The following is a 25,277-nucleotide window of genomic DNA, read 5'->3' on the forward strand; positions in this document are numbered from 1 at the left end:
CGGGATGTTGCTGATAGCTGCTCATGTATGATCATTCCTTTTTGAGCTTAACATAAAGATTTACATTTATGTGGCACCTTATCACTTCTATCAATGATTCTAGTTTCATGAGTCACTTTGAAGAACAATGTCCATTACATTGCCAAAATTATCAAGCAGATGACACAGATGCTAGAAACCTGCACAGTGGCACCTGCCTGATCATGTGAACAATTGGCACTCAGAAGGTTTTCGATAAGTAAACCCTGAAAGTATAGGGAGCTGCTTCAAGCCTGGGATTAGTTGTAAATTTCCCCATGGGGATGAATAAAGTATCTATCTATCTATCTAAAGGATGCCTGCACACTTTGTTCCATTGCTGGAGTCCATGCAGAGCCCCTGGCTGGGATTACATAGTGTAGCACTACACTGGGAATTCATTTCTCCACCCTATGCTGGTCAGACCAGCAAGATTAAATATTTGTATTTTGGTATTTAAAATATTTGTTGTTCTATTAACAGGTTTTCAATTCGTTTTTTAAATTACTGAAGGAATTTTGATACAGTGTAATCTCCCCCACATTATTTTGTTACATAGATTTCGTAAAAGTTCATTTTTACTCTGTAATTCAAATGCTTGATAATGATTTGTGATTTCCACAAAGCTAACTTTCCATAATCAGAACTGCCTTAACACAGGACATATCAACTCAGTCACCTTCTGAACACTGAGTGGGGAGTCCTGCCAGAATGGCAGTGAATAAATAGAACTTATTTTACATGAATGGCACAAATCCAACAATTACCTGCAGAGCTTTTAGCAGAGCCTGAGGTGTAAAACGACCTGGAGTAAAGAGGTATTCCAGATAGGTTTCCTGTGGAGCAACCAGGACACATATTATTTAACAAACACGTAGTCATTTTTGAAGTCTCTTCACAAATCATACAACCATATAACAATTACAGCACGGAAACAGGCCATCTCGGCCCTTCTAGTCTGTGCTGAACGCTTACTCTCACCTAGTCCCACTGGCCCGCACTCAGCCCATAACCCTCCATTCCTTTCCAGTCCATATACCTATCCAATTTTACTTTAAATGACAATACCGAACCTGCCTCTACCACTTCTACTGTAAGCTCGTTCCACACAGCTACCACTCTCTGAGCAAAGAAATTCCCCCTCGTGTTACCCTTAAACGTGTTACTCTCAACTCATGTCCTCTTGTTTGAATCTCCCCTACGCTCAATGGAAAAAGCCTATCCACGTCAACTCTATCTATCCCCCTCATAATTTTAAATACCTCTATCAAGTCCTCCCTCAACCTTCTACGCTCCAAAGAATAAAGACCTAGCTTGTTCAACCTTTCCCTGTAACTTAGGTGCTGAAACCCAGGTAACATTCTAGTAAATCTTCTCTGTACTCTCTCTATTTTGTTCACATCTTTCCTATAATTCGGTGACCAGAACTGTACACAATACTCCAAATTTGGCCTTACCAATGCCTTGTACAATTTTAACATTACATCCCAACTCCTATAACTCAATGCTCTGATTTATAAAGGCCAGCATACCAAAAGCTTTCTTCACCACCCTATCCACATGAGATTCCACCTTCAGGGAACTATGCACCATTATTCCTAGATCACTCTGTTCCACTGCATTCTTCAATGTCCTACCATTTACCATTTATCATCTGGGCATGGATACACAACTGAGGCTCTGGGTCTCTACTCTGACTTCAGAAGGATGAGGTGGACTTTATTGAAACCTACTAGATACTGAAAGGCGTGGATATAGTGGACATGGAGTAGATGCTTCAATTAAAAGTGTCTAGGATACAAGGGCACAGCCTCAGAATGAAAGGATGTCCCTTTAAAACTCAGATGATGGAGAATTTCTTCAGCCAGAGGATGGTAAATCTTTGGAATATGTTGCAGTGGAGGACAAGTCATTGGATATACTTAAGGCAGAAATTTATAAGTTCTTGACTAGTAAAGGGGTTAAAGGGAAAATGGGGTTAAAATTAGTAATGATTGAATAGCAGAGCAGATTTGATGGGCTTAATGGCCTAACTCAGCTCCTATATCATATGGTCCAAGTCCACAGGTTCCAACACATCCCTGATTTGCTCCAAAGATTCATCCTTCAGGATGAGATCTGCCTGTAGTCAGTGTTCCAGTAGTACTCAACACTGGCAATGAGAGAAAAATCAGAATCAGATATGTTAGCTGATGATTGCATGGTAATCGGTTCTATTCTCAACTTGTCAGATAATGATACAGCCCGCACCTGAGGTAGCAAGGACTTAACAATGCTTTGAGTTGAATTGGTCAGTGGCAAGGAATGTACAGACTGAATGCCTACTGGATAATAACTCTCTTAAAGCAACAGGAATCTAATTACTTCCCCTTAATATACATGGCCATACCCTCCACACCTCAGAAAAGCCATTACTGACCAGAATAGTGGACCAACTCAGTTAACACCTACTTTAATCAAGTAAGGGACTGAATATTTTGTGGTACCATTCTACCACTTCACGCAGCTTTCCCACCATCTACAGGCACATCAGGAGTGACGGAATAAGCTCCACACACCCAGGTAAGCTTCAACATTCAACCAGAAGTTGCAGTAGCAGATGGAATTTAATCCAAACAAGTAATGCACTTTGGGAAGTCAAATTCTGGTGTAACATATATAATAAATAACAGGGACCTTCTCTGTACAGAGATTCCTTGGTCTGCAAGTCTATAGCTTCCTGAAGGTGGTGACACAGGTGAATGGGATAATGAAAAGGGCATTTGATATACTTACGTTCATAAGCCATGAGTATTAGTTGGGATGTCATATTACAACTTGTGCAAAACATTGGTTATACCACACTTGTAGAGTATTGTGTGCATTTCTAGTTCCCACACTACAGGAATGGTGTGACAAATATTCAGAATTCACCAAGATGCTGCTTGGAATGGAGGGCTTTACTTATAAGGAAAGATTGGATAGGCTAGATTTATTCTCACTGGAATGTCAGAGGTTGAGGGGTGACCTCAGTGTTCAAGAGGAGGGAGGAAAGTTGTTTTTTTAATACACACAGAGGGTAGTGGGTGCATGAAACAAACTGTTAGAGGTGCCGTACTTTTCTCTGACTCAAACACCTTACAGGAAGCGTCATCCCAATCGACTGCCTGCTAGCACGTCTCAAACATCATCTCCTCAATATCACTGCACATCAGCTGCAGTGTACACCATCTGCAAGATGCCATCTGAAGCCAAACAGGGCAAATGACACCAAGTACACTTTAACATGTCTGAAAGAGAGGACAGTGCAGCAAGCTGAAAGAAACTACTGACAAGTAATGGCTGCTCACCTTGGGGTCCTGATCCTCCGGCACACGCAATTCATCATCAGCAACAGGCTGTATGAAGACCTGGTTCCACTGGCCAGCATGGTTACTGCAACAAAAGACCGTTATTAACGGCAAGTCGTAAGAATAAAAGTTTGGCCAGTTCCCTCACCAATTCCTCTGAAAACACCAACATATTCAGTCACAAGACCAGGCATACAAGCCCATGGCAAACAATAGCCACTTAGCCACTCTCTGTATCCCAAGCACACTCTTACATCGGAGGAGGATTATGGTATGCAGTATTTGATAAATAAATGCTACAAAGTAAGTCATACTCTTCTTTCATCCGCAGTCCGCTTTGTCCAGGAGTAAGATTGAAGGAGAGAGAATACAGACCATTTCTTCACTTCTCAGGCAAAACGTGAACAAACTGGACACGTCACCTGACAATCATCAGCTAATCTGGTACACACTAGGATCTGGGTCTTCCCTAACATTCCTACACAATCTGATCCACTGAATTAAATCAACGGTGGAAGGAGGAAGCGGAGATCTCATCAGTCCAATGTTGAAATTCAAAATTATACTGCCAAGAACTGCATTGGTATTTTGAATTGAAGACAAACCATCATTGAAACCACATACCCATCCAAGACTTTCTTCAGTTAGACAAAAGAGTGGAGCTGTGAACCAGGTTCAATCCTGACCTCAGGCACTATGTACAGTGTTTCCATATTCCTGCAGAAACTGCATGGATTTCCCCAGTGTCCCAGTTTCCCCCCATATTGCAAAGATGTGCAAAGCAGTGGATTAACAGGCCACTGTAAAATGCCCCTAGAAAATAGGTCAATAGTAGAACTGGGGGACATTGATGGAAGTGTGAGATGGGTGGGATTACCGTAGATGCCGGATTATAAGCCGCTACTTTTTTCCCACGCTTTGAACAGCTTTGAACACTGTGGCTTTTACTACGGTGCGGCTAATGCATGTTTTTTTTTCATGCCGCCAAAAACATTTTGCCTCGTAACAGTAGACCAATAAAATTGATGAGTAGTTCACAGAGGTCCAATGAAATTGTATGATAAATCAAGCGCACTTTCACAATTAAATTATTGTAAATCAGTCATTTGTACTCACCCTCATCAACATGGAAAACACTCGAAGAAAAGCATTGTGCTGCCTTTATGGCAGTTATTTAGTTTATAATATTTTCGCTTAGTAATTCATTTGTTAGTATTTTCTAGTTAAAGTTAGAAGTGTTTTAACTATATTTGTTTTCTGTACTACATCCCGGGATGCTATGACGTCACATCCGGTTTCGCCGCGTCTTGTGGGAAATACCGGTTTGCGATAAACGGGAAGGTGGGGGCGAGCGGCATTAGACCCGAGCGAAAACGCTGCTTTTAAGTTAAAGGCGATCAATAACTTTTCCTGGTAGGCTGCAGTATATATTTTTTTACCAGTCGTTAGGAGATATTGGAATGTTGTTCGTGCACTGTTCAGTAAAAAAGTATACGCAACGTAATTTGTGTGTTACCGATACGTATGTATATTTAAAAGTAGCCGTGTTACAGGCACGGTTCGAAAAAAAGCATTTGCAATATGTATTTGTTTATGTTACCATACGGATTTAACTAAAAGTTAAAAAATCCTCACGTGTAATATCTTTCTGTGTAAATATCTCATATTACAACGTGGGACACCTGCGGCCTAAAATCCGGTGCGGCTTGTACAAGTACAAAATTGATTTTCTTTCTAAAATTAGAGCCTGCGGCTTTTAATCAGGTGCGCTCTGTAGTACGGAATCTACGGTAGTTGTAAAACGATTGCTTGACGACTACAGATTAGAAAAGACTACTTTTCATGTTTAAGGTGCTACAAATGGTTAATTATTTATTACGATTTACAATCAAGCTATTAGAATTATTAAATCACACAAGGCCAGTGAAGTGAAGCTAAATAGTATAGCTAACGTAACCTTACATTTGAATGTTACTTTAAGTTGTGATACGAGAATAACAGGCCAAAGGTGTAAACTGGATGAACAAGAATCACAGAAAGGTCAGGAAATGAAAACACAAAAACAGGAAACTGGCTGCTGAGAGGAATCAAATGTAAACTCTTCTAAAAGAACATCAAGGTGGCCAGATGAGATACCTTCACCCACAGTAATCTGGTTATACTAAGCTAGAACTTACTAAGTGCAACACCACAGTGGGTGCAAATTACATTCTAATCTTTTATTCTATACATTTCCTTACCCTCTTTGGGAAACAGCAGGCCACCCCTCCCCCATTTCCCCACCAGATCATTTCATTTGTCTAAGCCAGGTGTTACCACCCTTTTTTATGACATGCACCCCTACTATTAACTGGAGTCCATGGACCCCAGGCTGGGAACACCTAGTCTAAGCAATTATAGTGTAACACACCAAAGAATCACAGACCCCATCTTCCCATTCATCCCTTGTTCCAAGTCAAAGGACCATTACAAAATTCCAGGCAGAAGTATACAACCATTGGCCAATGATGCACAAAACTACGAAGTCCTTAACTAAACTCCCACATTATTATGTGCCTTGTCATATAACGTAGGTGATCACGATCTTTTGACCATGACTGTTCTTGACAAATTTTTGTACAGAAGTGGTTTGTCATTGCTGCTTTCTGGGCAGTGTCTTTACAAGACGGAACACCCCAGCCATTATCAATACCCTTCCGAGACTGTGTGCCTGGCATCAGTGGTCGCATAACCAGGACTTGTTATATGCACCAGCTGCTCATACAACTATCCACCACCTGTTCCCATGGCTTCATGTGACACTGCTTGGTGGGCTAAATAGGACCTACACAAGACCACAAGACATAGGAGCAGAATTAGACCCCTCAGCCTATTGAGTCTGCTCCACCATTCCATCATGGCTGATCCCAAATCCCATTCAACCCCATACACCTGCCTTCTCACCAAATCCTTGATGCCCTGACCCATCAGGAAACAATTAACTGCCACCTTAAATATACCACGGACTTGGACTCCACTGCAGTCTGTGGCACAGCATTCCACAGATTCACTACTCTCTAGCTACAAAATGTCCTCCTTACCACTGTCCTAAAAGATCACCCTCAATTTGGAGGCTGTGCCTTCTAGATCTGGATACCTCCACCACAGGAAATCCCCACGAAATACATCTTGACCAAGGATCAACTGTAGGCTAGTGGAGGGAAGGACCTCCTTTGGAGAGACACATCTCCATCCCATCACTGAAAAAAATCCTACAGGACTATTATTAATGGGCACAACTTACGGATTAACGTCAACAGTAACAATGGAAAGTTTCCCAAATGCTACTTTTGAAGTTAATTTTATTTTAGAAATTGGTTAAAAATTCTTGTTGCTGACTTACTTCAGCTTCACTGAGAACTTACTGCTCAAAGTTAATATATCTAACATTGGTCTGGTTCTCCTCATCCTGCCACAAGGCCCAGATATCGGTGGGAGTGAGGGCAAAATCCACCAGTGTTTCCTATGGAGAGAACAGAATATAGGTGTAAAACAGCCACACCAGCCAGAATCACATTACATCAACCTTAGCCAGTGCTATTCTCTTACCTAGTTTTGGTCCACTGAAAAGAAAACTGTAGGTGGAAGATCTTAAATTACTATCCCCATGAAAGGCAGTTGTCATGTTTCATAATGGAAAGAGCAGCCAAGGAGAAAATAACCAAGTCCAACAAAGTAATATACAATTCAAACACAGCCAGCAGGCTACACTAAACAGATAAACAACAGCTCAAATCACAGCTGCACTTACAAACTTGTGTCAGATTTAAAGTGGGCAGAGCAAACTACCCTGGCAGAGAACTGGAGTTTGAAGATGGTCTCAGTATCCTTCTTCTCATAATGAACAAATGTCAGAAGCTTTTCAGATGAGGCCGTATGGTTGGAGCTTAGTAATAAAAAAGGAGTACGAGGAGGTGCAAGAGAAATAATGTTGAGTAGTAAGGGATTTCAACAGCCCCAATAATAACTGAAATCACCTTTATGTGATATGTTTCCAGAGCAGCCTGAAGTTGTTTTTAAGCAGCACATATACAATCCTGCTGGGAATGGAACACTGATACCCAAGCCTAGAGAATGAACCTGTCCAAGGCACTGATGTGTCAGTGGACAAGCCCTTTAGTGATAATGACCATAACACTAAGTTTCAACGTTATGGGACAGGATGAATTTGTCTGGAAATTAAGCGTCTGAAAGTGATTTTTATTTCTTTAGACTGGACTTAGCAAATGTTGACCATTAAGGAGATACTACTAGGTAAATACACACTTACCAAGTGGAAGTCATTTAAAGAGAGAACTTGTGACAACATGCTCCCTTGAAGGGCAAGGATGGCAAGTCCAGGGAAACTTGGATATTGTGGTTAGATTGAGAGAAAAAAAGCATTTGGAAGATAAAATACAAAGAATACAGGAAAGGTCCTCCATAAGCATAGAGTGTAGGAATAGTATATATAAAACAAGAGCAAAGATGGGCCACAGAATTAATGAAAATCCAAACGCATTTTATAAGTACAATAAGGTAAGCAGGGAAAGTGGGGGGGTGGGTGGGCAGGTTACCCATTAGGATCCAGAGGCAGTCTGTGCTTGGAGCCACACAACATGGCCAAGGTCTCAAATAAATACACCTCATCTACATTCACCAAGAGAGATACTGCAGTTGGAGGTTCCGGTTGTGATAGGAAAATTCTATAGTAGGCACAAAAACTGGTTAAATCCTTGAGGTCTGATGAGATTGTACTCCAGTTGCTATGATAGTGGGTTGGGGAAGGAGAAGGAGGTGCAAGCAAGAAACTGCTGGAGCATTGATGTTGATTTTAAACGTTCACTGGCTATGGGTGAAAAGCCAGATGACAGCAGGGTCAGTAGGGATAAGCCAGACAATGATACACCTGCTTATCCGACAGCAGTGTACAAATCACTAGGGACAGAATTAGTTGGAAAGGCAGGGATTAATCAGAGTTAGTCCGCATGGAGTTGTTGGTGGGAGATAGTGCCAGTGTAAGTATACTGATGCGGGAAGTGTGGTTGATGTGATTTACCTCACCTTCAGAAAGGACATGATCCCAAGTGAAAGACATGTCCTAAGTTCAGAGCCAACAGAATCCAAGGCAAGTTGGCAAACCTGCCCAAAAACTGATTTGGTAATAGGAAATACAAGACTGCACCTGTTGGAAATCTGCAGCAACACAGACAAAATTCTAGAGGAACTAGATGTAATAGAATACACGGGTTATAGTGGAGGGTTCCTATGTGATTGGAAGTTTGTGATCACAGAGATCAGTGCTGGGTGATATATATATTTACAAATTAGATGTGAATGTAGGAGGTATGATTTGGAAGTTTGCAAACAATACAAAAATGGTGGTGTTGATAATGACAGAACAGCTGTAGGTAACAAAATAATAATTGGCTAAGCTGGGTAAGGCAGTGGCAGATGGAAGGTTGAGCAGTAAATAATATCGAGGACAAAGAGACCTTGGCTTGTGAATCCAAAGATCCTCAAAGTGGCAGTACAAGTAGATAACATGACTGAAAAAGATGTATGAGATATCTGCCTTTGGTTGACAGAGCACAGCATAAGAGCATTGGTTAGACCTTCCAGGAATGCTGTGTGCAGGTTGTGGTTGCCACACTACAGGAAGAAGGCGACTACACTGGAGAGATGCAGAGGTAAACAGACAGGATGCTGCCTGGGGCGGAATGTTTCAGTTAGAAGGAAAATCTGGATAGACTGTCTTCTCTTGTGGAATTGTTTGCCACAGGCAACTGTGGAGGTCAAGTCTTTATTATATTTAAGGCAGAGGTTGATCGATTCTTAATTGGTCAGGGCATGAAAGGATATAAGGCAAGGGGCAGGGGAGGTAGGAGACTGGGGTTCAGAGGAAAATTAGATCAGCCATAATGAAATGGCAGAGCAGACTTGATGGGCCAAATGGCCTAATTCTGTTCCTATATCTTATGGTCTTATTATGGACCAAGTGCCAATACATAGGATTAATACAGATGGGTGCTGGATGGCTGAAGGTTTTAATTTTTGTGTTCTTTGATGACTGAATGATCCATAGATGCCCCAACTGTGATAACAGTTAGCTACAGTTTCACAACAAAATTGTTCATGGGCTCAGGAAAGATGACATACCTGTGTGGAGAAGAGAGTTGAGATGTGATCCAGACTGTAGCGGTTACTCTCCATGCAGCACACCAGCTGGAAGACACAAAACTGGAGAACAATACTGAAGATGAGTGAAGTCCTCTTCCTGATCTTTAAGCAATAGGATAGTGATTCTAATACGTGACTAAAATCTCAACAGAATAAATCAGTGCTCTAGTTGCTGTAGTTTAAAAAGCACCGGGGAAATCAGAATTTAAATCCAGTTAATAATCAGGAATAATGGCTGATTTCTTAAGGCAGGGAAATTACTGGATTTGGGTCTAGATTGTTGTTTTTGTTTTCCCTTTTAGTTGTTGGTTTCCTTTTACTTGGTTAAACGCTTGTCTATAAACCTTCAGCAATGTGCATTCTATTTAGTTCTATAGTTCTGTAGTTCATTGTCTGAGTGTGACTCAAGATAGTACCTGCTCAGGGTTTATCTGATCAAGTTGGATTGGTTTACATTATAAAGGGAGAGCCTGTGGTCAAGTTCCTTTTTGAAGCAGTGTCTCAGAGAGGCAGTGTCCATTATTAAGGACCTCCAGCACCCAAGGCATGCCCCTTTCTCACTGTTACCATCAAGTAGGAGGTACAGAAGCCTGAAGGCACACACTCAGTGATTCAGGACAGCTTCTTCCCCTCTACCATCCAGTTCCTAAATGGACATTGAACCCACGAACACTACCTCACTTTTTAAATATATATTATTTCAGTTTTTTGCACGATTTTTAATCTATTCGATATACGTATACTGTAATTGATTTACTTATTTATTTATTATAATTTATTTTTTCTTCTTCTATATTATTATGTATTGCATTGAACTGCTGCTGCTAAGTTAACAAATTTCACGAAGCATGCCGGTGATAATAAACCTGATTCTGATTCTTTACTTGCCTTGTTTGCTGGTCAGGCTGACCTTTATTTACCAATATTTACAACCATAAATTTACATGTCATTCTTGACAATATCTCTAGATCTAACAATATCAACCAGCCTGTATTAACTTCAGATCAACCAGCTTACTTTTAATTGGCCTCTGAAATAGTCAGTACATTAACTCATGGAACACAGCTGCTTGAATAAATAACCCCCCCCCCCCCCCCCCAGCATCCAACAAAGAATCAATATCAGGCACAACTAAAACTTGTTCAGCATTCACTGGAGGGCAGTGAATGCTGCGCCTTTATTAAAGAAAAACTTAGGCCAATAAGTCTAACATCTGAGGTAGTAATTTAGTAGGAAGGGTTCTGAAGGATAAAATACAAATACATCTGGAAAGAGTGGTCAATTACAGGTAGTCACCACAGCTTTGTGTGTGGGAGATCATGTCTTACAAACAGGTATTTTGATGATGTGACTAAGAAAGCTCACAGGGGCAGAGTGGTATACATGGACTTGGATAAGGCCTTTGCTAACATCTACACAGGAAACAGACCTGAAAGGTTATAGCACACAGGATCCAAGGAGGATTGGCTAATTGGATACCCAATTGGTCTGACAGCAAAAAGCAGAGGGTGAAGGTAGAACGCTGTTTCTCGGACTGGAGGCCTATGACTAGTAGTGTGCCTTGGGGTTGGTGCTGAGCCCATTGTTGCCTGTCAACTATACTCAGTGGCCACTTTATTAGGTATAAGTGTACCTCTGTTTGTTAATGCAAATACCAAATCAGCCAATCATGTGGCAGCAACTCAATAAATAAAAGCATGCAGACATGGTCAAGAGGTTCAGTTCCTGTTCGCCCAAACATCAGAATGGAGAAGGAATGTGATCTAAGTGACTTTGACTGTGGAATGATTACTGGTGCCAGACTGGGTAGTTTGAGTAGTTCAGAAACTGCTGATCTCCTGAGACTTTCACACACAAACTGTCTTTACAGTTTAGAGAATGATGCAAAAAACAGTAATCATTCAGTGAGTAGAAGTTCTGTGGGGGATAATGCCTTTTTAACAGAGAGATCATAGCAGAATGGCCAGACTGGCTCAAGCTGACAGAAAGGCAACTGTAACTCAAATAACCTTGCATTATACAGTGGTGTGTAGAAGAGCATATCTGAACGCACAACACACTGAACCTTGGAATGGTTCCACTTCAGCAGAAGACCACACCTGGATCCACTCCTGTACCTAATAAAGTGGCCGAGTGATTTTGATAAGAATGTACAGGCATGGTTAGTAAGTACGTAGATAACATTACAATGGAATAAGTGCAACACACACAAAATGCCGGAGCAACTCAGGTCAGGCAGCATCTACAGAAATAAGCAAACAGTCAACATTTCAGGCCGAGACCCTTCTTCAGGTCAATAGATATAATAACAGGCAATGAAAGTTATCAAAAGTTACAGGGGATCTTGATCAGTTGAGTAAGTGGGCCAAGGAATGGCAAGTAAATGGCATTTGGATAAATGTGAGGTGTTGTATTTTGGAAAGTCAAATCCAGGTAGGACTGCAGTGAATGGCAGGGGCCTAAGGTGTGCTGTAGAACAGAGGGACTTTTGGGGTTCAAGAACATCATTCACTGAAAGTGAACTCAGTAAATAGAGTGGTGAAAAACTTTTGGCACAGTAGCTTTCATAATTCGGGGCATGAGTATAAAATTGGAGGGCACGGTGCAGTTGCAGAGTGTGCTGGTCAGGCTGCACTTGGAGTACTGTGTTCAGATTTTGTCACCGTGAAAGGAAAGATATCAATAAGCCGGAAAGAATGCGGGAACGGAAGGAGCTAAAAATGGCGCCCGAGGTTTTTGCAGACCTGGGCGACTTCTTCCAGTTCTTCGTGAAACTGTTTAATTCTTCTCTTCTTGTGTCTCTTTTCTATTTTAACGCGGCTAGGGTTCTGTCGGAGTCCATGATCTACAACTGCAGCTGAAACTACAGTTCTTCACAGGCCGTGGGTTCTCGCTCTCAGAACTCGTGGTGTTTCGATATCCCTGTGTGGCCTGGAAGACGTGCACCTTCGGGGTATGACACTGTGGATTCCTCGTCGATACTGCCAACTGAAGCATCACAGGGGATTGAAACATTGATGCAGCGGGTGACGTGCGCAGCTTTTGGAAAGCCTCTGCACTCAAGTGATCTCTCTCTCTCGATGGTGAGAGTCTGGTGGTCTTTGAACAGGGGGCTCGGACAAACAACGTGGCAGATTGTTCTCGATGTGGCAGGAACAATATCTCCTTCTCCCTTGTTAGTAAGACAGAGAGCCTGTGATGTCGAAGTGTTGGGGTGGGCAGTAGTTTTTGATGGACTAGATCATGTTTGCTATTGCTTGCATGGCCAGTGGGGGGTCCAATGCTTTTGCTGGAGCAAGTGAGGTGAGGGGGACTTTGGGGTTCTAACGTTTTCTGTCATTCTTTCTTTGGGGTATATTATTCTGTTTCTTGGATGTCTGCGAAGAGTAAGGATTTCTCTGGTTTTAAACTGTACACATTCTCTGATATTAAATTGAACCATTGAAAATATTTCTAAAGATACAGCCAGAACGTGAAGGATTGAGTTTTAGCAAGAGGTTTGTCAGACTACAACTGACAAGGAACAGGAGACTGAAAAGTTATTTTGCAGAGGTGTATAAAATCATGATAGGCATAGATATGGTGAGCATGCTTAGTCTCTTTCCCCCATCATTGGGGAATCAGGAACTATATGCCATAGGTGCAATGTGAGAATGATTTAATAGGAACTTAAGAGGGAACTTTATTTTAAAGCTATGTGAAATGAGAAAACAGCTGAAGCAGTTACAACATTTAAAAGACAGTTGGAACATGTATTGGAAAGGTTTAAAAGGTTATGGGCCAAACTAGCTTGGACAGCATCTTGGTCAGCATGGATCAGTTTCCAAGCTGTCTGACTAAAACCCTATGATCCTACTTGACCCCATTCGAACCAATCTTTCTGCAACAGGTCTACCACAATATCAATTACTGTTCTTCAAGAACCTCTAAGAATTTTCTTTAATATGTAGCACTATAACCATGTTAAATGCAATATATTCACAATAAATCTGCTCGATCTAGGCATCTTGGAGATGCATCAATCCATCAGCAAAGCTGCAGTGCACGATAACCCGTAAACTGAAACCTGAAGTCATCTGATATCCTTCACTTTATCATTGTCAGCAAGCCTGAAGAATAACATTGGCTCAAAGAGGAGGGTAGATTCAACATAAAAATGAGGTGACAACCAGGCTAACCTGCTATACGAGGGGTGATTGATAAGTACGTGGCCTAAGGTAGAAGAAGTCAGTTTTAGAAAACCCAGCACATTTATTTTTCCTACATTTGCACACTTAGTCCAGTGGTTGTGGAGCATACGGATCACTTCTTTGCAGAAATCAGTGACTTGGACCTCCAGAAATGGTCCACAGCAGGGGTGATTGATAAGTTTGTGGCCTAAGGCAGAAGGAGATGAGTTATTAACTTCAAACTTTCTGCATTTTCACTCAAAGAGTTGAACATGTAACAAGAGCTGTATAACTTATCTCCTTCTACCTTAGGCCATGAACCTATTAATCACCCCTGCTGTGGACAACCTGGAGGTCCAAGACACTCTCGTTACATGCACGTGCAGTTCAACTCTTTGAGTGATTATGCAGAAAGTTTGAAGTTAATAACTCATCTCCTTCTGCCACAAAACTTATCAATCACCCCTGCTGTGGACCACTCCTACAAAGAAGGGATCCGTATGCTCCACGACCGCTGGACAAAGTGTGCACATATAGGAGGGGACTATGTTGAAAAATAAATGTGCTAGGTTTTCAAAAATTGACTCCTTCTACCTTAGGCCATGAACTTATCAATCACCCCTCATGTATTACTACACGTCATGCTAGATAGAGGAACGCGATCTCACCAACAGATCAAACTTTGCAGCACTTCTGTAACCCCGGAGGACAATTAAAACATGAAGGACAGCTCCATGTACATGTACATTCTTCAATGAGAGGGGACTTGACAGATCTACAATCTACAAGATTATGAGAGGCATAGATAGGGTGGATAGCCAGTACCTGTTTCCCAGGGCACCAATAGCAAACACCAGAGGGCATATGTACAAAATTAAGGGAGGGAAGTTTAGGGGAGACATCAGGGGCAAGTGGTTTTTTTTGGTTTGTTTGTTGTTTGGTTGTGAGTGCCTGGAATGACTTGCCAGGGGTGGTGGTGGAGGCCAAAACATTAGGGGTATTTAAGAGCCTCTTGGACAGGCACATGGATGAAAGAAAAATGGAGGGTTATGGAGTAGTGTGGGTTTAGTACTTTTTTTAAGGATTATATGGGTCGGCACAACATGGAGGGCTGAAGGGCCTGTACTGTGCCGTAGTGTTCGATGGTTCTTCAACACTAGAGAACCCCAGCAAAGGGCAACTGTGCTCATCCAGCTCAACCTTCCAAGGCTGTCAAGTCCCAGCATGATGGAAACAAGTCTTCAGCCAATTCAGTTCATCCAACAGTGAAGATTATAGCCTCAACATGTCACAACACAATAAAAATCAGAACATACCAGAGCAAAAAAGTGTAGCCTACTTGACTGAGACAATTTAGCAGTCAAAACATTTGTTCCCTCCTTCAAAGCTTATACTCTGCAGCGCCAATGATCTACAAAATACACTACAGCCAACATCAACAGCATCTCCAAAACCTTTGAACTGCAAGAATGACAGTGGTGACATTTCAAGCACAAGATCCCATCCAAATCAGACAATGCCTTGACTTGGAAATGCATTACCTTTGTTCATCACCAAGCTGGAACTCTGTGGCTAACAGAATGTGGAAAAGTTACGACAAGGATTGCTACTAATTGATAATCTTCAATTGAATTCTAGATGGATATTAAAGTCTGGAAACACCCATGTCATACAGGAGCAGAAAATACTAAATTTTAGTGATAATGAGGTGGGGCAAGTCAATATTGAAACATTTTATGGAAGTGAATACAGCTAGAAATGTTGAATGCTCATCTTGCAGTACCTGTCCACGTTTGGGGCAGTGTAGGTAGACCCCTAGGAAGAAGCCGGAAGAGGAGTATGCCAGACGCAGCTTGTGACCCAGACTACCGGTGTGTCTCAGCTCCTTACTGGCAGGTATGAATGCCAGCATATCCGCAACCATCAGGCATATCTGATCCTGAACAAAATACACAGGAGTTAGTGCTGGCAAGCTAGCTAAAAGACTACCGCAGCCAGCTATCATGGATTTCAATGTGGTCAATATTATTAATGCAAAAATCATCCCACAACCTTCAGCTTTGAAAAAGAAAAAAAATCATAAATCACAAGGCACCACTTTGCTCACCAATTTGCACTGTTCTTTCAAACCCGCTTCCAGGGGTTTGATGAAGTTAGGACATTAGATGCTAATTAAAAGTACCACACAAGTTAGATCTGGCACTTCATGGCTTCAAGTTGCATCAGGAAATACACGCTGTTCCATTGTTAATCAAGAGAATCCACAATGATCTTACTGAAGGACACAATAAGCTTGTACGTCTTATTTCTTTCTCTTCCCAACCTCTGACATTCACAAACCGTTTGATGCAATGTTATTTATTTTAGTAAATATTAATAAATCATCATATACAGTATGCATTGAAAGATTTGGGACTGTAGCCCGGGACTAGGTGATATTTACAGATGGTCTCATATCAACCATTACAACAATTATAGGGACATATTAGATCCCAGATACATGAAAACCTGGGTCCCTGACGGGAACAATTGCTGCAATCACAGCTGAGGCACAACACTTCACACAGTGAGGTATGTTTATCTTCGTGAAGAGAGCACCCAGAGAAAGATTTTACATGATATTAAATCTATTATCCGCCATGATAATCAGACACTCAATACCACCTTGTGTATTCACATTCTGTGAATTATTCTCCACACACAATATTGTCCATGTAATTTAAATGTTTTAAAAAAAGCACAACTCTTACCTAATGACCTAGCCACTGCCAACTGCAGATATAAAGTTGTTGCAGAAATGTTCAATGCTTTCCCTATAACAGTTTAAGCTACCAAAACCCACGATACATACCTTATATGACCAGAGTCGCAGTTTATGGTCCTGACACAGAGCAAAGATAAATGCATCATGTTCCAAGAGCTGAACCGCAAGGCTGACAGGTAGATCTGAGGGACCTTGCTCACCTCTGCAGAGCACAGAAAACTTCTGGTTATCTTTTATCAGTACTACTCAGCTTCTTTAGCCACAAGTACTCAAACCCCTCTGCCATTCATTTCTATTACGCAGAACGGGAAGGCAACTAACTCCCCTTACCTTTTTAATTTACAGTAGAATAAACGACACAACTGCTGCCCCAGCCTCACTACTCCAAGTACAAACGGATAAGCTGCTCTCACAGCAACCAAAGGAAAAAGGGTTTGCTCACACTGACCTGATAGCAGTTGACATCCATCCTGTGAGCAGCCTTTGCATGACAGAGCTTTGCTTCAATTCCAGTACAGATACAGAGCCTGTGACAACAAAACATCCACTGCATTCAATGCTCAATTCTCCAGCAAAACATTATTTTATTGAATCTTGGTTGGGAAAGCACAATGAACAGATACACAAGAGTGATTTCAAGGATGAAACTCACATTAGAGAGGGTTTGAGTTGTCTATGTACAGAATAGATTCGAAGACATTAGTCACAGGCTGAAATCAAGTTAAAGGACCTTAAATGCCATAAATCCAAACCCACTAGCGCTTTAATAAACAGATGCACTAGGATGCTTTGAACTGTAATTTTGCTCTTTTCAGTTTCTTCCTGCCTTCATCCATAAGAACAGATTCTGCTGCTTTATTAAACTCAGTCTCAGCTAGCTTGGCCCATGAGACGTACTCTGATAAAGGAGTGTATTATATAATAGTCAATGATGTAAATAGATCACAGAGCTCACACAAACCAGCATTAGACAATCAGTTGTTACTCTACCTGATGATAAAACCTACATTACCTCCGGTATGATGCTCAGGAAGTTGGATTATCAGAATCCCACCAGTTGCAGAAGCCAGTGCAAACAGTGCTGCTCCATCACTATTTAGCCAGGTCGCTGATGCTGTTGAGTTAATAGCTTGGCCATGGACACCAGGAATCAAAAAACTATGCACTGGATCACGCAGGTTCAGCTTCCCAATGTCAGTAAAAACGGACTGGATATGACCTTCACTGATCAGCTCCTGCAGAGAGAGTGACAGGACTGAGGCACATCAACACAGTCTGGGAAACCAATAAAGCAGGCAACCATCAGTTATAAATTTGGTTTCAGTGTAATAGTGACTGAAGATGACAGAAGAGGACTGTGAGTGAGTGAGTGAGTGAATGAGGATGTTTTGCCGAGCATTGCAGGCATGCTATGCTGGCACTGGACGACACTTAAAGGCTGTTCCTAGCAGATGCCTGGGTGTGTTGGTTGTTAACACAAACTACTCATTTCACTGTATGTCTCAATGTACTCGTGATAAATAAATCTGAATATTGAATGAGTTCAGTCAGATTCTGACTTGAAGAACATCGCAAAACTTAATTCAGCTTATACTTTTTTAAGCAATAAAAAAAAAATCTCACATCAGTCAACAACAGATGAAGGAAAAGCAGAGTGTTAGGGATTAGAGCCAAGAATATTGTCAAAACATTTACCGTGGTGCAACCACAAAGCACCTGACTAGGGTGCATTATATAAGATTGTTCTCCTCACTCATCATTTCTGACCAGAAGCTTGACTCCCTCTTATTCTGCTATTAATTTGGGCAATGTAACCCCAACCTGGTCCTTTACAAATCTTTAAAGTTTTGATAAATTAATTTTATTCCTTTCCAAATTGCTCAGTGCATTCTCACAAGCTCCCTTTATATGCTCCATTCTCCTTCATGTGATGAAGATGGAGATTGGAAACCATTCTGTACTCAAGTTCAATGCTTTTCCCTTGGATGATTGTCCTCACTAATAAACAAAAATATGACCAGTGCCTAGAACTCCTGAATCATGTCCTACAAAAAAACCTGTAATGCAGCTGAAGGTAAAGCAGTTATCTACAGTCATTCAATCTGTCTGCGAGTTCACACCCTACTGCAGAGCTCGACTGCAATTTTAATGCTGGCACTACCTTTCCAATGAAGTGGTTAGGAAGGGAGTTTCCTCACTTGCTTCAGCTATCCCTCCTGCCTTAACCTGTGACAACTGTAGTTCCTCCAAATCAAGAGTAATTTGCACCTAGTTGACTGCAAACACCCGACAAGTACAATCAGCCATTTGACATTCTGATTCTTTCCCCCGCCCCCCCCCCCCAAGACATCACTGGAGATGACCAAACAAACCATGTTTCATCATTCTAGTCATGCTACTCAGTACCGTAGCACTGAATATACTCACCCACAAAGAAACACACCCTGCAAGGAGAATAAACTTCAAAACAAGTTACAGTGTTCCGAAAGAACTGAATGAAAACAAAACCTGATTTTGGAGACCAGCTCAGTGTACAGAATACTCTGCATGGAAGTGCACAAAATTAAATTTTAAGAGAGCCAGTAATGCCAAATAAAAATGACAACCCCAGGTATTTAAAGTCTCACGCTTATGCTTAGTCACTTTGGTCGTGAGGACACCATATTATAACATCTCTACAGTGCCAGAACTTACAGACGACCCAAGGTCCAGCTAACAATCCCCAGCCTGTGAATGATATGCTGACCTGATCCCAAAAGTCGTACAAAAGGACTACTTACACTTCGGTACATGCGGGAGGGGTGGGGAAGTACAATCCGGTGCACAGTCTGGTTGGTGGCAATGAGTAATGTCACACGGTCGTGAGTCTCGTGCACATGAACACCACCCGGCAGTACATGACAGTTCACAAACTTAAGGCATACTGTATTGTTGAGGAGGTTTGTATCCAAAGACTGTTCTATCATCTGCAGGGTGTCACCAGAACTTGTCCTGAGGATATCAGACATGGGGCATTAGTACTTGAAACCAGAATCAGATTTGCTATCATCGGCATATATCGTGAAATTTGTCTTTGCAGCAGCACATTGAGAAACATATTAGAAAAAACATGAATTACAGTAAATATATATAAAACAGTTAAATAAATTGTGCAAAAATATAACTAAAAAAGTAGACAAGAAGCGTTCATGGATTCAATGTCCATTCAGAAATCAGATGGCCGAGGGGAAGAAAGTGTTCTGAATCAATCAGCATCTCCCTTCCATTAAAACAGTACAAATCTAGAGCGCCCACAGCCTCTTACAAAGAGTGATTGCTGCCTATTAGAAACATAGAAAACCTACAGCACAATACAGGGCCTTCGGCCCACAAAGCTGTGCCAAACATGTCCTAACCTTAGAAATTACCTAGGCTTACCCTTAGCCCCCTATTTTTCTAAGCTCCATGTAACTATCCAGGAATCTCTTAAAAGTCCCTATCGGATCTGCCTCCATCACCATCGCTGGCAGCCCATTCCACGCACTATCTACGTAAAAACTTAACCCTGACATTTCCTCTTTACCTACTTCCAAGCACCTTAGAACTGTGCCCTCTCGTGCTAGCCATTTCAGTCTTGAATAAGAGCCTCTGACTATCCACACGATATTGTAATCTTTCCAAAGCACCCTGATTAACATTAAATTGCCCCGATTTTAAACTGGTTGAGCCATTTTGTCAGCAGTTTTCTCTAGAAGACTCAGTATGGTTTTTTAATTTAGTTTTCTCAACTTAACTTTCTTGTCCAAGGAAGACCCGCACACGTGTACTAACTGAAAGTGAATAATCAGATACAGAAAGGATGATGGGTCATTAGGCCAAGGTTGACAGTTGACTATGCCAGATAGAACCTACAAGGAAGAGCTGCTTCAAGAAGGCAACATCCATCAAAGATCCCTACCATTCAGGCCACGCCGTCATCTCACAGCAACCACTAGACAGCAAGTATTGATTAGGTTCAAGTACAGCTACAACTATTCAGTTCCTGAACCACAAGCACAACCCTAATTGTTACCTCAGTATAGCAACAGTGCGACCACTTTGTTCACTTTGCAATAAATGGACTTCATTTTATTTTAAAGCGTTCTTTCCTGTAACAATGGTCTATACCTTTTCTTGCAAATGTTGCATTTCTGACGCTACAGTGTGTGCCCATGACGCTGCTGCCAGTGTTTTTTAAATGCACCTGAGCATGAGCATACATGTACTTATGCACATGACAATAAGCTCGGCTGACTTTGCCGCATTAAGGCAAAATCTAGAGCAGCTACATGTAGAGTCATTTAGCATTCATGGCACCATAGATGTCCTGCATACAGGAGCTCTGGAATACACCAAGGTTCAAAGTAGCTGGAGAGAAGTGCAAAGCACTACACAGTGTATTCCAATCCGGTGGATGACCAGCTATAAAAGCATTTTGGAGATTTTCTTTAAATTCAGTTCAATGTTTCAGTAACATGGCAACAAAATTTGTCCTGATCCATTAAGGCAATCCCTCCCTTGTAAGTAAAACACCAAGTTCAGCGCCAAACAGCACTGGCCTACAGCAAATTGTACTTCAATTGTGTATCACTAAGCAGCCAAGGAATCAGCACCCAAAACTTTGATATATACTGCTGTTCCTACTAGGAGTGATGATAAATGTAGCTGTGCCTCTGTTGTCAAACTACTCACCACCAGTCCCCAACAGCTACAGACAATCTACAGGGATTCCCTCTGCAAGAAATGCCTACCAGTGTATGAACCGATTTCTGGTGACAGACTGGAGTTTCCCGCTTTCTTCATAGAAAAATCCGCCGGCACTATCAGAATACTTCACTCCCGGGATTGCATTCACACCTGCAGAAGAGACACAAGTCATCAGCCATTCATTGGCTCACACACAGACTTTATGAAGTCTGAAGTAGGACATGCATAGTCCTAAACAAGGACTATGAAGTAGATCAACTGTATGGAGAGAAAAAATGCTGTGATTCATAAAGGCCACTTGGTGAAGCAGTTAGTTACGGAGAAGAAGCATTTGAGAGAGATATTGAGTGACTGTTACAAACTTTTCCAACAAAGAATGTATTATATTCCACCAGGCATAAATTTGCAACAAGTTGGAAATGTGGAAGAATGGGATAGGGATCGCTGTGACCCAGCACAGACTCAATGGGTTGAAATATTATGTTGTAAGGAAATACATAATATTCCGAGTCTTTTCCGAACGATCTTTTGACCTTCATCCTGAGATTATGACAACACAGATATTCAACACTAACAGCTGCTCCCATCTCCAAAGCTTACACACCACCATTAATTCAAAATTACAGAATTTATTACTAAACAGTGCACAATAATTGCCTTCACAATAACTGCGGTAGCTCGATTCAACGCACCACATAATTTTCAAGAGCAATAAAGGACGCATGTTAAAGTTCTCCTCGTCAGTCACCTCTTCAATTAAATAAATGAAAAGGGGAATGAATGTCTGCAGTTGGGGGGGGGACGGGGATGGTTAAACGGGAGGAACAGAGTGTTGGTGGGGGTGTTGGAAAGAGGACAGAAGGCGGGATGGATGAACGGGAGGAACACAGGCGGAATGACAGGGCGGGAGGATGAACGGGAGGAACAGTGGTGGTGGTGGGGGGTGTTGGAAAGAGGACAGAAGGCGGGATGGATGAACGGGAGGAACACAGTTGTAGGGGGGCGGAATGACAGAGGGCGGGAGGATGAACGGGAGGAACACAGGCGGAATGACAGAGGGCGGGAGGATGAACGGGAGGAACAGTGGTGGTGGTGGGGGGTGTTGGAAAGAGGACAGAAGGCGGGATGGATGAACGGGAGGAACACAGTTGTATGGGGGCGGAACGACAGAAGGCGGGAGGATGAACGGGAGGAACAGTGGTGGTGGGGGGGGGTGTTGGAAAGAGGACAGAAGGCGGGATGGATGAACGGGAGGAACACAGTTGTAGGGGGGCGGAATGACAGAAGGCGGGAGGATGAACGGGCGGAACAGTGGTGGTGGTGGGGGGTGTTGTTAAGAGGACAGAAGGCGGGATGGATGAACGGGAGGAACACAGTTGTAGGGGGGCGGAATGACAGAAGGCGGGAGGATGAACGGGAGGAACAGTGGTGGTGGGGGGGGGGGTGTTGGAAAGAGGACAGAAGGCGGGATGGATGAACGGGAGGAACACAGTTGTATGGGGGCGGAATGACAGAAGGCGGGAGGATGAACGGGAGGAACAGTGGTGGTGGGGGGGGGGGTGTTGGAAAGAGGACAGAAGGCGGGATGGATGAACGGGAGGAACACAGTTGTAGGGGGGCGGAATGACAGAAGGCGGGAGGATGAACGGGAGGAACAGTGGTGGTGGGGGGGGGGTGTTGGAAAGAGGACAGAAGGCGGGATGGATGAACGGGAGGAACACAGTTGTAGGGGGGCGGAATGACAGAAGGCGGGAGGATGAACGGGAGGAACAGTGGTGGTGGGGGGGGGTGTTGTTAAGAGGACAGAAGGCGGGAGGATGAACGGGCGGAACAGTGGTGGTGGTGGGGGGTGTTGGAAAGAGGACAGAAGGCGGGATGGATGAACGGGAGGAACACAGTTGTATGGGGGCGGAATGACAGAAGGCGGGAGGATGAACGGGAGGAACAGTGGTGGTGGTGGGGGGTGTTGGAAAGAGGACAGAAGGCGGGATGGATGAACGGGAGGAACACAGTTGTATGGGGGCGGAATGACAGAAGGCGGGAGGATGAACGGGAGGAACAGTGGTGGTGGGGGGGGTGTTGTTAAGAGGACAGAAGGCGGGAGGATGAACGGGCGGAACAGTGGTGGTGGTGGGGGGTGTTGGAAAGAGGACAGAAGGCGGGATGGATGAACGGGAGGAACACAGTTGTAGGGGGGCGGAATGACAGAAGGCGGGAGGATGAACGGGAGGAACAGTGGTGGTGGTGGGGGGTGTTGGAAAGAGGACAGAAGGCGGGATGGATGAACGGGAGGAACACAGTTGTAGGGGGGCGGAATGACAGAAGGCGGGAGGATGAACGGGAGGAACAGTGGTGGTGGTGGGGGGTGTTGGAAAGAGGACAGAAGGCGGGATGGATGAACGGGAGGAACACAGTTGTATGGGGGCGGAATGACAGAAGGCGGGAGGATGAACGGGAGGAACAGTGGAGGTGGGGGGGGCCTCACAGACGGGGGGGGGGGGGGTGTTTGACGGAAGGTAACCAGCCGTGGAGCTGAGGAGATGGAAGAAAGAATACCGAGGCCTCGCGGGCCGGTGACTGGAGGAAGACGGCGGTGTGGGGAGGGGGAGAGAGGCGAATACCGAGGCCTCCAGACGGGGGTGGGGGTGTTTTGACGAGAGGAACACAGCGGGGGGAGAGGAGAATACCGAGGCCTCCAGTCGGAGGTTAATTTTGACGGGAGAAACACACAGAGGAGAATACCGAGGCCTCGCGGTTTGATTTGACGGGACGCGGGACCGTGCGGCGGTTAATAGCGCGAACCACATGGACCGCGGGCCTGGGCTCCGGACGACCCCACCGCCCCACAGCCCCGGTGCCTGCTCCGTGCTCACCCAGGTCGGCCCTCACTTCACGCCAGGCCGGGAAGTCCCGCTCGGCGCCGCCGATCTCTAAAAGGCTCCGCTCCCACACCGCCGCCGCCGCCATGTCGCCGCAATGCACTCTAGGAAAGAGCGCCGCCATCTCCCGCCTGTTTCGAATTCTTAAAGGGGCACCCGCCCGCCGATTTACTACTGCACAACTATAATGCTCTTAAAGCGATAACGGTGGAAATAATATTGTCCCCTCGATTTGAAAAACACAGTCTATAGCAGTTTGAGAGTGTTTGGTTGTGAGTTCTAACGACCCTGCTTCAGTTGCTCTTGAGATCCAATAATTTGCACTACCTGTTGATCTTCACTATCTGGAGATTCTGCATCCAAACGTGTGAGAAAATTACGTGCGGAGCAGGAGCAGAACATTTGTCTCTTGTATCATTTTGCTTAATTTATGTTTGTCTTGTGAATGCTGCTTATAGGATGCTAGGTGCCCGTGATGCTGCTACAAGTAGGTTTCTCATTGCATCTATGCAAACTTGTCCTTTTGCATTGACAATAAACTCAACTTCAACTTTGTGCTAACTGGACCATGCAACAAGATGGTGGCTGATCTTTGACCCCAGCACTATTTCTTCCAGCATTCCCATATCCATAAAAAAAAACAAGCATGCACAGACTCTGTGAATCTGCAAGAGATTTCCTGTAAAATATATACTGAACTTACCAGCAAAAAAGTATGAATAATCCTGTTTCATCTGCAAAGTGAGACAATGATGAATTCTTGATGAATACCAGACTTATTTGTGAAATATTTTCTTTGACATCTTTCTCTTTATAAATCCCATTTTGTATCCCTTCGTTGTACTCCTCTTTCTGTATCATATTGACACCCACCAGAGGTTTAGAACGGACAATATATATGGACCCATATCTTGTAAATGGATATGTAAGTGAAAATATTGTTTATTGTTAATACAATCTGGCCTGTTATGTAGAAATTGATTGAGAGTAAAACTACACTTGACTTCAATCTTTGCCCAAGGTGAATTAGATTCAGACTACGAGTACCAAAGATGGGAAGCCATGTTCCATTTGTACAAACCTTTGGTTAGGCTGCATTTGGAATACTGCATGATTTCTGGTCACCACCCGAGTAGAAAGATGTGTTGAAAAGATTCATAAAGGTTTTACTAGTTCCTGGGATAGCTTTAGTTA

General features: G+C 43.1%; 1 protein-coding gene across 1 annotated transcript in view; it reads right to left on the reverse strand.

Moving 5' to 3' along the window:
- The window catches only part of nup160 (nucleoporin 160), an 80,171-nt gene extending 55,963 nt beyond the window's left edge, over positions 1 to 24,208 (reverse strand). The window contains exons 1-11 of the mRNA XM_073049116.1: positions 24,078 to 24,208; positions 21,249 to 21,354; positions 19,260 to 19,470; positions 17,492 to 17,714; positions 16,928 to 17,006; positions 16,567 to 16,681; positions 15,499 to 15,654; positions 9,525 to 9,605; positions 6,752 to 6,849; positions 3,348 to 3,432; positions 786 to 854 (exon numbers count right to left, since the gene is read on the reverse strand). Coding sequence (XP_072905217.1) covers positions 786 to 854; positions 3,348 to 3,432; positions 6,752 to 6,849; positions 9,525 to 9,605; positions 15,499 to 15,654; positions 16,567 to 16,681; positions 16,928 to 17,006; positions 17,492 to 17,714; positions 19,260 to 19,470; positions 21,249 to 21,354; positions 24,078 to 24,207 — 1,353 coding nt within the window. The 5' untranslated portion in view covers position 24,208. The remainder of the gene's footprint in view (positions 1 to 785; positions 855 to 3,347; positions 3,433 to 6,751; positions 6,850 to 9,524; positions 9,606 to 15,498; positions 15,655 to 16,566; positions 16,682 to 16,927; positions 17,007 to 17,491; positions 17,715 to 19,259; positions 19,471 to 21,248; positions 21,355 to 24,077) is intronic.
- Between the last annotated feature and the right edge of the window lie 1,069 nt (positions 24,209 to 25,277).

This window comes from Hemitrygon akajei, chromosome 6, assembly GCF_048418815.1.
Source record: "Hemitrygon akajei chromosome 6, sHemAka1.3, whole genome shotgun sequence".
Lineage (NCBI taxonomy): Eukaryota > Metazoa > Chordata > Chondrichthyes > Myliobatiformes > Dasyatidae > Hemitrygon > Hemitrygon akajei.